The sequence below is a fragment of the Salvia miltiorrhiza genome, chromosome 1 (assembly GCF_028751815.1).
Source record: "Salvia miltiorrhiza cultivar Shanhuang (shh) chromosome 1, IMPLAD_Smil_shh, whole genome shotgun sequence".
NCBI lineage: Eukaryota > Viridiplantae > Streptophyta > Magnoliopsida > Lamiales > Lamiaceae > Salvia > Salvia miltiorrhiza.
The window spans coordinates 71,182,784-71,198,915 of record NC_080387.1 but is presented as its reverse complement, the minus strand read 5'-3'; the positions used below and the strand labels follow the sequence as shown (position 1 = coordinate 71,198,915).

The 16,132-nt window shown below is 35.0% G+C and overlaps 1 protein-coding gene across 1 annotated transcript; it reads right to left on the bottom strand.

The window, feature by feature from the left end:
* Positions 1-9,647: 9,647 nt before the first annotated feature.
* On the bottom strand, positions 9,648-13,355 carry LOC131005719 (protein yippee-like). Its single transcript, XM_057932768.1, has 7 exons — positions 13,274-13,355; positions 13,106-13,174; positions 12,868-12,965; positions 11,335-11,378; positions 10,257-10,365; positions 10,094-10,149; positions 9,648-9,993 (listed from the first exon to the last, which is right to left on the bottom strand). Exons 3-7 carry the CDS (start codon positions 12,961-12,963, stop codon positions 9,906-9,908), a joined length of 393 nt encoding a protein of 130 aa, XP_057788751.1. The 5' UTR covers positions 12,964-12,965; positions 13,106-13,174; positions 13,274-13,355; the 3' UTR covers positions 9,648-9,905.
* Between the last annotated feature and the right edge of the window lie 2,777 nt (positions 13,356-16,132).

The window sequence follows — 16,132 nt, the reverse complement described above, 5'->3', positions numbered from 1 at the left end:
ATTTAGCAATTCTTATTTGAATATCGTCCTATATAGTATGTATTAGTAATGTAATACTATTTGTTTCCTAAAATTAATTTTTGATATGGTATCAGCGACATACTCCCTCCATCCCGGCCAAGACGATACATTTGTTTTTCGGCACGGGATTTAAGGAGTTGTAGATTAGTGTTTTAATGTAATAATAAAGTGATAAAGTAGGAGATAGAAGGTAATAAAGTGATAAGGTAAGAAAGAGAATGTAATAAAATGATAAAGTATGAGAGATAAGGTAATAAGTGAATACTTAATTAGTGTTAATTAAGTGTTCAAAATTCCTTATTTTTGCCAAATATAGAAATGTATCATCTTCGTTGGAACGGTCCGAAAAGCTGCTGAAATAGAAATTTTATTAAAAAGAAAAAGAAAAAAAGAGAGACCAGATACAAAGGAAGCAAGCAAAAGCACCCGCAAGAAACCCCGGGTAACCAAAAAACAAACCAAGACTAAGAGAACATTTTAAGAGGGTCGTCCTCGTCTAAATCGTCCTCTTCATCGGCCAACATATCGCCCCATTTTTTTTTCATTTTTGAAGAGGCCACAACCGACATAGCATGGGCTGCATCGGTAGAGTTAGAGGAGTTGATCACAAAGTTTTGCAGTATATGTCCTCGAGACTGAGCATACTTCACTTTATTCAGGAACTCCACAGGCGAAGAAGTGTCAAGACCTGGGCCATGCATATCGTCACGGCGTGCTGAGTTTTGGAAATCCGAAGACATGCCATTGATTATGATACGACGGAGCCTGTGCTTGATAGAAGAATCAGAAACTCTCCCCTTCTTGGTGATAGCCCCTTTCGGACGCCCTCGTGTACGAGAAATGGGTCCTGTCGTCCCAGTCAAAGTTAGCACAGCGTTGTTGTCAGTCACAACAGCAAGCGGCTGAACAATCAGAGGTGCAGAACTCCTCTCGTATTCCTGCTCAACTACCTCAATTTGGCTCTTTTCGTCATCTGACCCAGGGTGTTCCATATCCTTTCTACCCTGACTGTCCTGAGGGATGCAAGCATCTGAAGCTCGGTCTCCATCAGAAGGCGGCTTGTCCATGTTATCATCACCAACAAGTCTCTGTTCATCTTGCAACTCTAGAGAAACCAACACAGCAAAGGGATTGGATGAGGTAGGAGAGTCTGAAGAAGAGTTCAGTTTCTGTCCAACCTTAGGAATTTCCTTTCCAGCCCATGCTGGAGTTTCCTGATTTCCGGTGTAGGGACGAGGATGAACCCTGTGGTCATCTACCTTGGACTGACGACGTTCCTCGGTCGTGGTCGTTTTATTTCTTCTGCATTCGTTAGAATTATGTCCCACAACATTGCAAACGGAGCAGTAATAAGGCAAATTCTCATATCCAAACTTGACAGTAAAATCAATATCGCCACACTTAATATCTAAAGCTTCAGGAATATCAGCCGAAACATCTAACTCAACAAGAATTCTAGCAAAGTGACCCACATGAGCCTGTGCAGACTGACCATCAATCAAGATAGGCGTACCCACTTCTCGTGCGACCCCGGAAAGAACCTCTGGGTGCCAATATTCATGTGGCAAGTTAAAGATTCTAATCCATACCTGAACCAGGGTAGAATTCGCTTTGTAGGGATCAAAATTCGGCACCCAAGCCTGGAGATGGAGTATACCTGAGCGTAAACGCCAAGTCGTTTTAGCGAAAGCCGCTGCCCTATCCTCGTCGGTGGTGAAATTAAAAGTGAAGTAACCTTTTCCGAGCGGATGAATCGACCAACCAGCAGCCGGTTTCCAAAGCTGCTGAAGTTCCTCCCAAAGATCCGCTGCAAACCGAGGTGACTCACCTTTGCGGAGGATCAGCCGGCCGTGAATCGCATGGGCGAAACGCTGGACTTGTCTTTGGTGGAAAGAAGGCTCTAAAACAAGGCAACGTTTGAGATCCACCAACTCTGGTCGGAGGATTGTATAGTCATGAGCGGGGACGTCCCTAGGCTTGGAAACTTGCTCTGTCGGACTGCCATCCCTAGCTTTCAGTTTATCTGCAAAAGAGGCTTTCGGCGGCACCTTCGGAGCAGACAGCGGACTGACCACTTTCGAATGGGCAGTCCCGATCGAGCGAGGCGGGATCAGGCCCTTAGGACCATCGGCCTGAGAAGAGACGCCGACAGTATGGGAAGTCATCACCGCAGCGATTTCCGGGAACGAAACATCAGCAGTAACTCTAGCAGCCTCCGCCGAACGATCTGTGACAGTGATGCTCGGAGGCATCGTGATCCCAGACTCGGGGAAGAGAAGCGCCGTCATTACTGTGGAGGAGTTCATTGTCGTCTGATCAGCAGTGGTGAAAACCCTAGTAGAACTGTGTAGTGGCGATGAAGATCGACTGACAGGAGCAAAGTTATTAGACACAATGGGGTAATTTGGGAGGGGAGGCTGGAGCGATGCCATTTCTCACAAATAGTTCAGATCGGCAGCGGAGATTGCAGCGCCGATGTCGAGAGAGCAACGTGCGTTTAGCGACGCCCGCTGCCTTGCCGGAGCAGCTCGCTGTGGAGTAGGCCGCGCGACGTCGATGGCGTCGCTGCTCTCAAGCGGCGGCGGGGCTGATGGGACTGAGCACAGCAGCAGCGAACGGTGGCATCATTTAACTGCTATGCCGGCGATTCGGCTGCCGGCGATTCGGCTGCGTGCAGCTATGGAGATGGAGACAACAGCAGCAGACGGGAGGCTGAGTCGCCGTCCAGCGCCGCCCTGCTCCGCGACGTCGCTGCCCTCCGCACCCAGACAGTCCAGACTCCAGTCAGCGACCAGCCGCTGCGCCGCTTCGCCGCCCGCAAATCACGCCGCTCGTCCGCCGCTGTCTGTGCGCCGTGAGAGACAGATTCCGCCGTGAGAAGATCGGGCGAGAGAGAGCTCGCGAGCAAGACAGTGCCGGAGCAGATCGGGCGAGAGAGAGCTCGCGAGGACGGAGCAGATCGGAGCTAGAGCTCGCGATGACGGAGCAGATCGGAGTAGATCGGAGAGAGAGCTCACGAGGACGGAGCGGAGCTCGCGAGGACAGCAGCAGATCGGAGCTCACGAGGACAGCAGCAGATCGGGCGAGGACCGGGCAGATCGGAGCTCACCCAAAAAATTTATCCGAGATCAAGCAGATCGGAGCTCACGAGGACAGCAGCATTCTCCCGATACTCTTTCAAATGCTAGTATCACTAAATGTATCGAACGGTCCGAAAAGAAATATATAGCATCTTGGGCGGGACGGAGGGAGTATAAAATTAACATAAGAATTATCCTAACTTGTTCTATCTCAGTACAACTTCATCTTTAATTTTCTTCATTGATTGACCAACCATTCTCAATTTAGAGTGAAGTAATTGTGACAAGGCTTCGTGTTGGAATTTTTGTAGGACTTATCATTTTTGTTATAGATACATTATATACATAGGGCGTGGTTTTAGTGAAAATTATAGTTTTTATAAAAATGTGAGAACCATTAAAATTATTGTATCTGTTATAAATATTAATGCATCACTACTAAATTTACTACACTCGAAAAAAATAAAAGTTTGTTGATTCGAAGCTGCATTCACCCACTTAGTACTATGTTTATCAGCAACCACTCAACCATCCAACCATCTTCAATATTTAATTAATTTCTCTATCTTCCACATCACTAATATTCATCCCAACCCAACCACCTCTATTTTTGTTGATTTAGCAACGACCACCCCAACCACAACATTATATATAATTATTTTATTATTATTTTTAATCATAATAGATTTAGTAATATTAAATATAAATTAAAAAATTGCAAAAAAATTAAAATGAAAAAAATATCAAACTAATAAAAATTTAAATTACAACAAACTAACAATATAAATTACAACAATCCAAGATTTATAGAGAATTTGAATAATTTGAAGGTGTGTTATAGAGAATGAAAAATATACATTTTGATAGTTTAATTTTTTTAAAAAAAATTAAATATAGAAAGTATAATAATTTTAACTATTTATCTAAATAAAATCTTCTAAACCAAAATTAATAACAAGTGTCATATTCTCATTGGTGCATTCACGGAGGAGAGAGAGACCATGCGGTCTCAATTTTCACATGGTCGACCATCTCTCATTTGAAGGTATTCAATTTTTCTTTTTTTTTTTTATTGTTGGGTGGTCGACCCGGTCTCCCAAATGGAACCGATAAATATGGTCTAATGCATCTACCGTATATCTTAATGATCGAAATGGCTAAAATGGTTCTCCATTTTTATTTTATTTAATGCATGATTCTTATTTGAACCTCTATATATTTGGCGGATTTTTTTGGTTAAATCAAATAATTTGTAAAATAATCAAGCTAGTGCAAATTATATCATATCCAAAATTTATTACTGGTTATTAATATTGTTTGTCGTTGAAAAGTGGAAATATCACTAAATAAATGAATTGTAAATGCAGTTGGGAATGCATAAAATGTGCTCTATCATGAGCTTTTTCATAAGTGCTTCCAAGTGCAATAACTACAATTTTGGAAGTATTACAGTTTATGCCTCAGCTCCAAATAGAATCAACTTTGTCTATATATCATTAATTATTGTTGCAATTATTTGGGCTATTCTGCGTATATATAGAGTTCATAAGAAGAAATCAATCAATATAATATGAAGAGTTGGTATATACGATAAATTTCTTCAGTTGGTGAGATCTCTTAATATTCCAACGGCAGTTTGAAAATCCAAAATCCTCCCCTTAAAAAATAAATGAAAAAATAAAATAAAAATTCATGAATCCTAAAAAATTAAAAGGAAAAAACTTTGGTGCGGCCATCACTAATTTGCAAGTGATTCATCATATATAATTTTATCGATGAGTAACCTGTGAGATCAAGTGTATGAAAAAGACTGGTCGGATTGGGACGGTAGCGGATCATGGGTTTGCTTTAATGGAGCGCGGGCGCGGAGAGAAGGGCGTGGCGAATGTGTGCTTATTTTGGTTAAATAATTATTATTATGATAAAAAAAATAATTATTGATATAACGAAAGATAATATTTCAAGCTTATAATGTTGATAAATTCTGGGTGATGGTTAGTCCGAAGCTCGGAATCCGTCTTCATTTTCTTCCTTTGTTCTACAGCTTCGTTGGTTTAGATATGCACTCCTTTTCCTGTTTATTTTCCCTTTGGGTTTTCATTAAGCAGGTTTTAACGAGGTCTGGGCCCTTGAGCGCTCTCTTTGCCCTCAAGGGTTCGTGTTGGTTTTTTCTCTCTTCTCCCGCCCTGTTCTTCTTTCTTTTTTTGGATTCGATCAATAAAATTTCATTTTAATAACGTTTCAAAAAAAATATTTTTCTTCAAAGTTATTTTTGAGGAATTTTTTTTCAAAGTTGATTATTATTTTTCATCACAATAATAATACTTTAAATTACCTGTCCTAGACCCGCGTCTCGTGCCCAGATCCGCCCCGACTTGTGCCCAAACCCACTCCTCAGCCCCGACTCGACCCGTCTCACCTATACGTGCGGTCTGAAAGGAGAATTTGCGGTCTGATAATAAACTATTGACTAATTTATCAATTAAGGTCCTCAGGGGACATTCAATAATTATTTGAACGTATCATAGGACCTAATTAGACTTTTAATTAGGTTTTAGTAATTTCTAGTTATGGTTTATTAATCCTTAATCAGATCCACTTATCATAATTTCATATATACTTATTACGTCTCAAAAGAAGTGCCTCGTTTAGAAATGATATTTTTTTCATGAAAATAAGTGTTCGATTTCATAATTTTATGATAATAAGATGATGCCATATATTTTACCATCGTCATCCGAACAAATTCTTTATTTTTTTTTTTTCATTTTTTCATGTAATAATTTAAATCATAGTGTAAATTACCCTAGTCTTTGTCCTTTGTCTTTGTGTATACTAAGATTCATTATTTGAATTCATTTCATTTAATTGGTCCCATACTATATTTTCCCCCTAGCTAGTTAACATTTGACCTATAAGGCTATCGTGCATAGTGTGTATCTATCATTTACATAGCTTTCAATTTTCGAAGAAATTAATTCCGACACCATATATAACATGCATCAACTTTTTAGGTAAAATTTAAGAAAAATAGATCATGACTTCATGAGTAGTTGTAAGGCCAATAAAGGTAATCACAAGATACGTGTCGAAAGAGAAAGAGATTGTGTGGCTTGCAAGATCGATTTCATGAACTCAAAAGTTGTCTTGCCGCATTCCAAGGATATTGGTGTATGTTTTCTTAAATTAATTAAATATAAATAGAGTATAGTATAATTAAGTTCAAAATTTAGTGTTGGACTTGGACAATTGAGTTGTTACGTGATTTTATTCTTCGATTTATACATATTATATTCATAAAAATAATGAAATATTATAAAATATATGATGTGTGCACTTGCTAATTCATATGTTTAATATGTTATATATTGTCCCAATAAGTATAAAATAGATTGGTAATAAGTACTGGTACATGTGTTGACTACCACAAGCAGAAAAATAATAGTATTAAAAAATGAGAGTTTTTATGTGCGTCAATTTTGTCATTTAAGCTAGGCCTCATTGGCGACCAGAATTTGAACATATGACTTCATGTTATATAAAAATATTAACTTTTGTTGTTCAAATTATTCTGAAATATGATAACAGTGAAAGTTATAGTGAATGAATAACAATAATAATTCTTAAATATAAAAGTAAATAAATCGAATCCGGGTCAATGTCGGGTCAGGTCGAGCTCAAATCTACGTCGGCCCCTCTTGGATGCTTTAAAATTCCATATATTTCATAATTAGCTAGATTTGGAGAATCAAAGAGGAAGTTGGAAAATAAGACGATTATACTAATCTACTTCATTTTAGCTAAAGGTTAATTAGCATGTGAATTAATTAAGCATCTACAAACACCACCAATATATAGTACAACTATATATTATAATTACCAAGTGTCGCTTCAAATAATTAATATGTGTACATATATTATTTGATCTTTAATATATACTCCATATATAAATGTAGGTCTATGCTATCATTATTGTTTGGTCAAGTAGGAAGCAAGATAGCATCATCAATAGCAATCAGTTTACTTCAAATGGTATATAAAATTATGACACTCTAAAAAAAACACGAATACAATTCATTTGCTATGAATATAATTTGATAATACGTGGAGTTTACCGCGACATTAATTTACCTTTTGTACTTTGCAGTTCAGAACTTATAATTATACTTTTACTGTAATTAAATGAGCAAATATTTGTAAAACAAAAGATATTTATGATACTTAATTATCGAACTAATTAATACAAAACTCTCATGCAGGTAAAATAAAAAATTAGTAATATGATATATACTTCGTAAAATGCTACAGCTCTTATAGGTTTGAACCTTACTGTTCGTAGACCGGAGTTCGCACCGTTTGGACAACTTTAAAAACAATCATTTTGCTATAATAAAGATAAAAAAATAGCCATAATTATAATAATACTTTAAAATTACTAAATTACTACCTTTACAAATGCACAAATCATATGTGTTCGTTTGTTCATGCAACAAAATGTTACATGAATAAATTTTTGAATTCATGTATTTGTATAATTAATATGAATTGTAACACACGATTGATTACACGAACACATCTTGTTTGTATTATCATGTAATTGTTGCAATGACAATTACGTTCACAGTCTTTTTCTATATATTCATTTTTAAAGCATTTTTCATAATGGTAAATTTTTATATTTACACAAAAAGTGACTATATTTTGTGTTTGATTAATAGTTGTGGCTAGAGTTTTATCTTTAATTACACATTACTATAATCCCCCATAATTAATGGAATCAGAACCAAATTTAGCCTAAATCATGTGATGATAGAAAAAGTTTAATATATCCCTTATTCAATAATTGATTTATTGCAGCAAAGAATGTCTTGTTGCTGCTCTGAGACATTGACCTCTTTGCCAAGGTCACCTACTCCTTGTTTTATTCCGATTTTAATTAGATTTGTTTCTTAATAATATATATCTCACCAAACATTCGTCCCCACCCCCACCATTATGACAAGAATTAAATATATAAATTGAATAGATTTTGTTTTATCCATTTATCCATTTATCTTAACGCATACTCAAAATTGGGTTTGTAACATGTTTTAAGGTTTGTGCATTGGTCCAATCCATTAAAATGAAATCCATTAATCATGGACATCTTAACAAACCCTAATTAATTATAGATCTGGATTTTTGTATCGAGTTGTGAATATTTTCATTTAGTTAACTTGTGAAACATGTGAAAACTAGACAAGTATTTTACATGCTTTTAGTTTAATAAATACTCGTACTAAATTTTATTACTTTTGTTATTATTATGAACAAATAATTTTAAAGATCGCGTGAGTGTGAATTCAAAATTGAAATATTTTATTTGTAATTAAACGGCCAAGATTTAAGGACAGAAGCACATGCGGAACCACAAAAAATTTACACGGCTTGATATGAGATGCAATTAGGGTAAAAACATAAAGCTAGCATACTCGGTATCCTCCAAATTAGGTGATTCTTTTTTTTTTTTTTTTGATAAATTACATAAATAAATAAAGAAATTTAATATCATGCGACGGAGGACTCGAACCCAAAATCTCAAGTTTTGGGCATTAACCTCCTACAGCTAGGCCAACACACGCACACAAAAGATTACGCATATAAGAGTGCTGGATGGGGGATTCGAACCCGCATTTGGTGAAATCTTGCTATCTGGGTGAAATATATTTTTTAAAAATAAGATCATCAAATTCTTTTTCCAAAAAATGCAGGAGCAATAGTAATGTACTTAATACATTATACATCGAACTTCAAAATTTCATTCTTTTTCGTAGAGAGGAAAACGAAATTAATAGATGACTGGAATTATTTTTTTAATTCTGTAGAAGATATTGGACTTTACAATACATTCATTTAATTTTTTTTTTTCCAATCTTATGTATATGTATTTTCGGGCCTGGATCCATAACTGTGTCGGCCCAAAATCCACCTCTTCTCATCCATCAACCATCACTTTTATACAGTGTTAAACAAAAAATCAATTAATAGGACAATTCCTGTCCAATCAGTAGATCGAAGATTCGAGTTATCTAAATGTGATAGTATATGTGTGTGAGTGTGTGTAACTCTTTTTTAAAGAAGAAAATCTACCTTCGAATATAAGGTGAATCCATCGCAACGACAACTAAAATTTAATTATAAAGGATATGAAGTTTCATTCATGTGATTTCCCCAGAGCTTTAGGTTTTATACAAGGGAGAAGGATCAAATAAGAATAGACAAATGTGGTAAGAATGAAGTATATATGTTGCATAAGATGTTTGTAATTTGCATAAGCTGCTTGTAATGACTGCATAATAAAATTCAATTAATTAGATAAGATTTTCGGTTTCGCTACCTCCAGAATTCAAACCTAGGTAAAAAAATTATGCAATATTATACTACAGCTTGTGCAACACTATATACTGGCTTATGCAACATTCTCATTTCTCACGAAAAATAACTTCCCAATATAACTCATCCTTTTATACAATACCAACTCATTTAGGACAGAAATAAGGTGCTTACTAAAATTAGAAAGTCTCATGCCATAAATAGCAAAAACTACTTCCCAGAGTGGGGAGAGGCAGAACAAATGTTGAAATAGTTTCAAGTAAAATATGTACAATAAAGACATTAGACACCAATATATGAAAGCATGGAAAAGCTGTGGAGCTTCAAAATGAGGAATTTCCAGCAATTCAAGAATCACAATATCTTGGGAGAGGGTTAAAATATGTACAATTGTGAGCCATTGATTCTGCAGATGCTAATCAAGACTTCGAATCAGACGTCGTCGGTGTCACTGCCCCCAACAGCATGTGCCTCATGGCTCACCCAATAATTGCTTCCGTCTGGACCAGAAATCTTGAACCTGTTCAATGGGAAACCAAGGCACTCCATCAACAATGTAGCATACATACTATATAACACTAAGCTTATCTATAATTTTGCAGATGTAGAGCTCGACAGACCGCTCCAGAACAGATTTGCCTTCCTTGTACTTTTGACTCTTTTCGTGAGCCATTTCCTGGAGATAATCAATTCGAATTATGTGTTGAAAGACTCAAAACGAGTATATACACATACACGTGTGAGTGTGTGCGCCTGTGTTTATAGCATCGTGTAGTATGTTACATATTTCCACCCAACGATCGAACCACACTGGACGCAGTATATATCAGCCACCGTGTGAGCTCCAGTCATCATCAACCTCTCTTCTTTCTCCCCGAGAGTCACGTTTGCTCTGCATGTGGATATGAGAAATTGTTAAGTTATAATGCACTAAGCATGTTATGCACTTTCCTCTCTCGCTTCCTAGTTCCTACAACTTAACATGACTATCTGATGAACGTCTAAACCCCTATTTTTCGATTGCACTTAAGTTTCTATTTATCATTGGGGAGTGGCATTTAAGAGGTTGCATGAAATGGAAAATGGAATTGAAGTTCAAGAACACCATTGATGTAACTATAAAGTATTAAGGAGTTATATAATCTTGAGATTAAACTCATGTTATATGAAGATTCACTGCTTGCAACACAAAAACTTGTGTCTTGACTGGATCCAAGCCGTAAACCCACAAGTGCCATATGTTCACGTTAGTGATAGATACAACACGGGTAATTCCTTTAGGCTTTAGACCGTCTGACAGAAGACTACTCCTGCTCGAAAATAAACGCAACACACCAAATGAACCAAAGCAATGAACTTTCGTCTATGAAACAAAGATCAATTAATATGTCAAACAAGTATCTAGAGGCAATTTGGTCAGTACAAGGATTCATTCAGGCAAGGACGGAAATGTAGTAGTTTGCACCACAAATATACAATGTGGATTCTCATAATCTACCCCTACTTGGACATCCATTTTCAAAATATATAACCCTCTGAATCGAAATCCATGAAGAGAGAAACAAAGGAATTGAGTCCTTGCTAATTATTTGGAAAGAAGATTCAGCAAGGTGGCTGTTCTCATTTGGCAAGGGGTTACAATCAGATTGTATTAGCAAATATCACGCAGATAAACAGAAAAAAGTAAAACTAGTTTGTGTTTTTCAAGCGTACAGCTGTAATGAAAAAATTATTCATGCAAACAGAAAGTCCTCACCTACTAATACACAGATTGTATGTGATGTCATTGCATGCTTGAAAGTGGTAAATACTTGTTTCATAATCTCAAGTAGCATCAGCAGTCAAAAATCAAGAAACTTACACCTTGTTGAAGAGGTAGGCCTTCCCATGCCTGCTTTGGAAAGACTGAAGGGGAAACAACAACGAAAGAAAAACAAAATGAGTCCAACAATACTGGTCTTCGGGCAGAGATTTAAATATGCCAAAGCTAGAAACTATCTTGGCAAATGCATAGAAAGCTTATAAACCATCATTCAATACATCTGTGATAATCTTTTCCAAAATTTGGTTTCTTCACAATTTATCAGTTTCTTCATAATTTATCAAGGAAAGGATTTCAAAAGGAAATCAAAGAATTGGTGCAGTTAAAAAAGCGGTGACTTGTGATTCAGCCTACCTAGAGAGCTATAAAAAGGAACCAAATTTGTACCAGCTAGAAAATGTGAAACTAATATGCTGTCATCTTCAGATGCTAAAAAGGAAAAGTAGAACTAACAGTCTGCTATCAGATGAAAGATTTAGCATTCATCGATGGAAGCTGTAAAGAGGTAGAAAATGAAAATCTCATCATAAACAGCATCGGAAGGTCCAAAATTGAAAGTTGATGATGTAACATTAGACTAAATATCCTCATCAACTAAAATCAAGATTTAACTGCCAACTCATACACAACATCATTTAGAAATGGCATTTCACTTCTGTTATGTTACACTCCAAATGATTGCTTGCATTCAGCAGATAAATGCAGCATGAAAGTCCATAAATCCCTGAATCCACATGTCTTGGCATGACGTGAGTCAGATAAAACAACAATGCAATCCTTCAGCACGAATCAATAAGCACTGACATAATCTTTTTGCAATGAGACTACAGTTAGTGAATAACTGAAGTAAACTAAACCCTTAATTCCTAAAGTCGATCAATAATAAAATCACTTATCAGAACTAAAAATTACTTTAACGAGAGTCGGGCCTATGTTATTTGTTGCTGAAAAGAACCCATATCAACTGATGGAGAAAGTTTAACAAGAAAACTAGATAGGAAAAAGCCAGCCCGGGAATTCGACTAATTACTAAGGTAAACAGATGATTACAATGTAGAAACAACAACAACCCCTTTTGTGTTCAATCAGAAGCCGTGCAAGAAATTACATCTATTGACAAGTGATTCATCATAATCATCACCCAGGATCTTCCTGCACACGTGATTTACACACAACAGCACGTCTAGTGCATACCAATCTCAATGCAACTGCAATTTCTCCTAAACTTGGACTGTTCAAAGCTAAACAGCAATTTTAAAAGCAGGTAATATATTCATTTCCAGCAGGGCCTTAATCACTACGCAGAAAGCATTCATATTTGCGAAAAATCCGAGCTTAAACTGCCCTAATTCATTACAAAAGCATCACTAGATCGAATTCAAGTCAAACACCCACAGAAGGAGCAGATCATTAGCATAAACAAAAACCACAATAATCGGCAGCAGAAAGCTCAAGACAAAATTTTCCAAGTCAAGAAACAATTAAGGATATCCAAATTGAATATTGATCTTCATCAACTCAAGCGACAAGATTGATCTTTGAAGGGAGGGGAGAGGAACAAATGAATAAAACCTTGGAGACGATGTCCTCACTGAGAGCAAGATGGGTCCCACAGTACTTGCAACTGTAGATCTTCCCTTCAAGACTCACCACAAACACCCTCCCCATTTCTCAATAGAACAAAGAAAAAAGCAATTCAGAAAAAGGGTTTCCAAGAAATTGATCGAGAAACACGCGCAATCCAATTTATATGTTGAAAGATAAGAAATTGATAAAAGGGTCATAGACTATTAAGTATAAAGCAGCTTACCTCAAGATTCAATAAAAGTCAGCAGAGAATGTGGGCTAGGAGAAAAGAATGGAATCTGTAATGTGTAATCTGAAATTGAAGACGATTAGAGTAGAACACTCATCGAAATACTGTGGCAACACCTAAATTAATGAATGAATGTGAATATGCGGCCTCATTCATACATACCCCATCAAAATTGCCCTCATTTTTCTCAAAGTGGGCCTCCACTCTTGCATGTATGTTATCGCCGCTCACACTTTTACCAATGACTATGATTTTACTTTCTCCTCTACTTATCGCCATTTAATTTGCCCAAATTTTATGATTCATAAAACATAATAATATAGTGGGAAAATATCTATTTCGGTATTTTATTGATTTTGTTCAATTCTATTCGTACCTTCACGACTTATTAATATTATCTCAATTTTTCAATGCAAGTCCATAATGTGATAATTAGGGATGTAAATCTAGCCAGTTCACTCGATTTCGAGCCAACTCATTTGATTTCGGGTTATTTTCGATTCAGGTTAGTCGATTCTTTTATTTTTCGGATTAAATTTTTTTGACCCTAAACCTAATCCACTCGGTTTCAGGCCCGTAAGTTTATGATTTTTTTATATGTTTATTTATTTATATAGATAAATATTCTTGTAATAAAAATGTCGTCTTTTTAAAATCAAGACATTTCGCTTTGTTTTAGATACAAAAATTAGTGTTATTTTAACGTAAATTTACATAATACTTCTTCCGTCCCACAAGAGTATGCATCATTGAGTGTATTGAGAGTTGAAAAAGTGATTGACTTTATTATAAAATAAGGAGTTAGTGATAGGGTAGTGTCCAAAAATGATAAATGCACACTCTTATGGGACGTCCCAAAATAGAAATAAAGGCACACTCTTATGAGACAGAGGGAGTATCTAATTTTAACTTCGTTTCCGATAAAAATTGTACTCCCTCCATCTCAAAAAAATATGAACATTTGAAAGTGACACGAGTTTTAAGAAATGTTAGATAAAAATATATTGTGAGTGAAAAATAGGTCTCATTTTATGAAAAGTAGAGATGAAAAGTAAAGAGATTGTGGTGGGGTAGTTTTTAAAAATAGAAATGTTCATGTTTTTGTGAGACACCCCAAAATGGCAAAATGATCATGTTTTTGTGAGACGGAGGGAGTATATAAATTTAACATAAATGACTATCTTTCTTTGACTTTTATATTATAAATGTTTGTTATTACCGTTGGAAAAAATCAAAACATATTCTACAAACATCAAAATATTATCATCGAATTAAAAAGTAAAATATTAAAATTTAAAAATCAATTATTAAAAAAGTGTTCGGTTAATCGGGCTAACCCACTCGAATTTCGAGCCAACTCTATCGGGCTTGGGCTATTTTCGATTCGGGCCATTCGAACTGAAAATTTTAAGCCATAACCCTCATTTTTTATCGATCCGTCGATTTCGGACTTTTTACGATAACTTTTGAATCTCAATAATAATTGAAAGCTTTGAAAGCATATCATTTGGGCTATTTGAATATTTTCCATTTTATCATCCGACGATAAAGTAATTGATACGGAAAGTTCGACGAATAAAATTGAAGACATTGGGTAGAGCCCATACATTAATATAGAGAGACTAACGTCTCAAAAAATATAGAGAGACTAAAATAAAAATAATTCCTAAAATATAAAATAGATCATCAAGATTTACAGTTGATTACGATGTAATTTTCTCTCGACATGATGAAATATTTTTCTGGGGTAACCTATTTTCACTCATTTTCTCTTCAATGTTAAATAATTATTCTAGAGTAGGGGTGTGAAAATATTTTTCAATATTTTCTCATTTTTCATCTCTAATGAACATATAAAAAAAAAAAAAAAATTCTCATATTTTCCAATGAAAATTTTACAATCAAAGTAAACGCACCCTTATAAATTTCGTAACTCATTCTAAAGATGGTATGAACTTTGGAAGAGGAGTAATTTTTTTCGGATGGCAACAATTTGTGTTGGATTTGTTGATCTCAAAATCTAATGAGGTGGTTTTAGGTATAATCAGGTTGACTCGCACCCAGACCTTGATCCTTATCACGATCCAAAATCACATCCTTATCCAAATCGTGTTAATGATACTATTCGATTATACAAATTACACGGCCTGTAATTGACATTATTTTGTTATAATGATTAATATTATATTTAAATTATATTAATATATATTGCTATATACACAAAAGTTTCAAAAACACCTTCTAGACTAATAAAATACTTTGAAAGAAAAATTATCTAGATATTTGGTGAAATTTTTTAACTATATAATAATGTTTATTAGATAAAAATGTGATGTCAAGGTATTGGTCATTGATTTGATATATCTTCAACTATAAAATGAATTTTTCTCCATTTTGATGCTATTATATTGTTCATAACTATTTTATACTATAACATAAATAACTATATTCTCAATCATCGTGCATTGCACGCGAATGGAGTAGTCTAATAAAAATGATCAAATGATATTTCAACGATTGTGAGAATGAATATTATCAACTTAAAAAATGAAATTACAATCATAAATTTGAACATTAGTAGATACGATCACATTGTCTAATTTATGATCAAAACGATCATTTTTTCAATAATAAAATTGATTTTTTAGAATAATTATTCCATAAAAATTCTAAAAAATCAAGTCCAAACTCGTATTAGCTCCACGAAATTAATGGTATATAAAATATATTATCACATAAATAGTATTCAAAGAAATTAATAGTATAGAAAGTATTTCGTCACAGAAGTAGTATTCAATAATACAGAAAATATTTCATCACAAAAGTACAGAAGTAGTATTTCAATAATACAGAATTAGTTGTTTGATATAGATTGTAAAAGAAGTATTCAATAATACATAAAATATGTACAGAAGTAGTATTTCAATAATACAGAATTAGTGGTTTGATATAGATTGTAAAAGAAGATCTTACCTGAAACAATTCAAATTTTACATTGAATTCAAAAAAATTCTCAAAAAA

What these genes read in the sequence shown, in the direction of transcription:
- LOC131005719 (XM_057932768.1), bottom strand. Translation starts at nt 12,963, where the DNA reads ATGGGGAGGGTGTTTGTGGTGAGTCTTGAAGGGAAGATCTACAGTTGC. An exon ending in CGATCGTTGGGTGGAAATAT is followed by an intron (nt 10,150 to 10,256) that starts GTAACATACTAC and finishes GATTATCTCCAG; the next exon opens with GAAATGGCTCACGAAAAGAG. An exon ending in GGCAAATCTGTTCTGGAGCG is followed by an intron (nt 9,994 to 10,093) that starts GTCTGTCGAGCT and finishes CCCATTGAACAG; the next exon opens with GTTCAAGATTTCTGGTCCAG.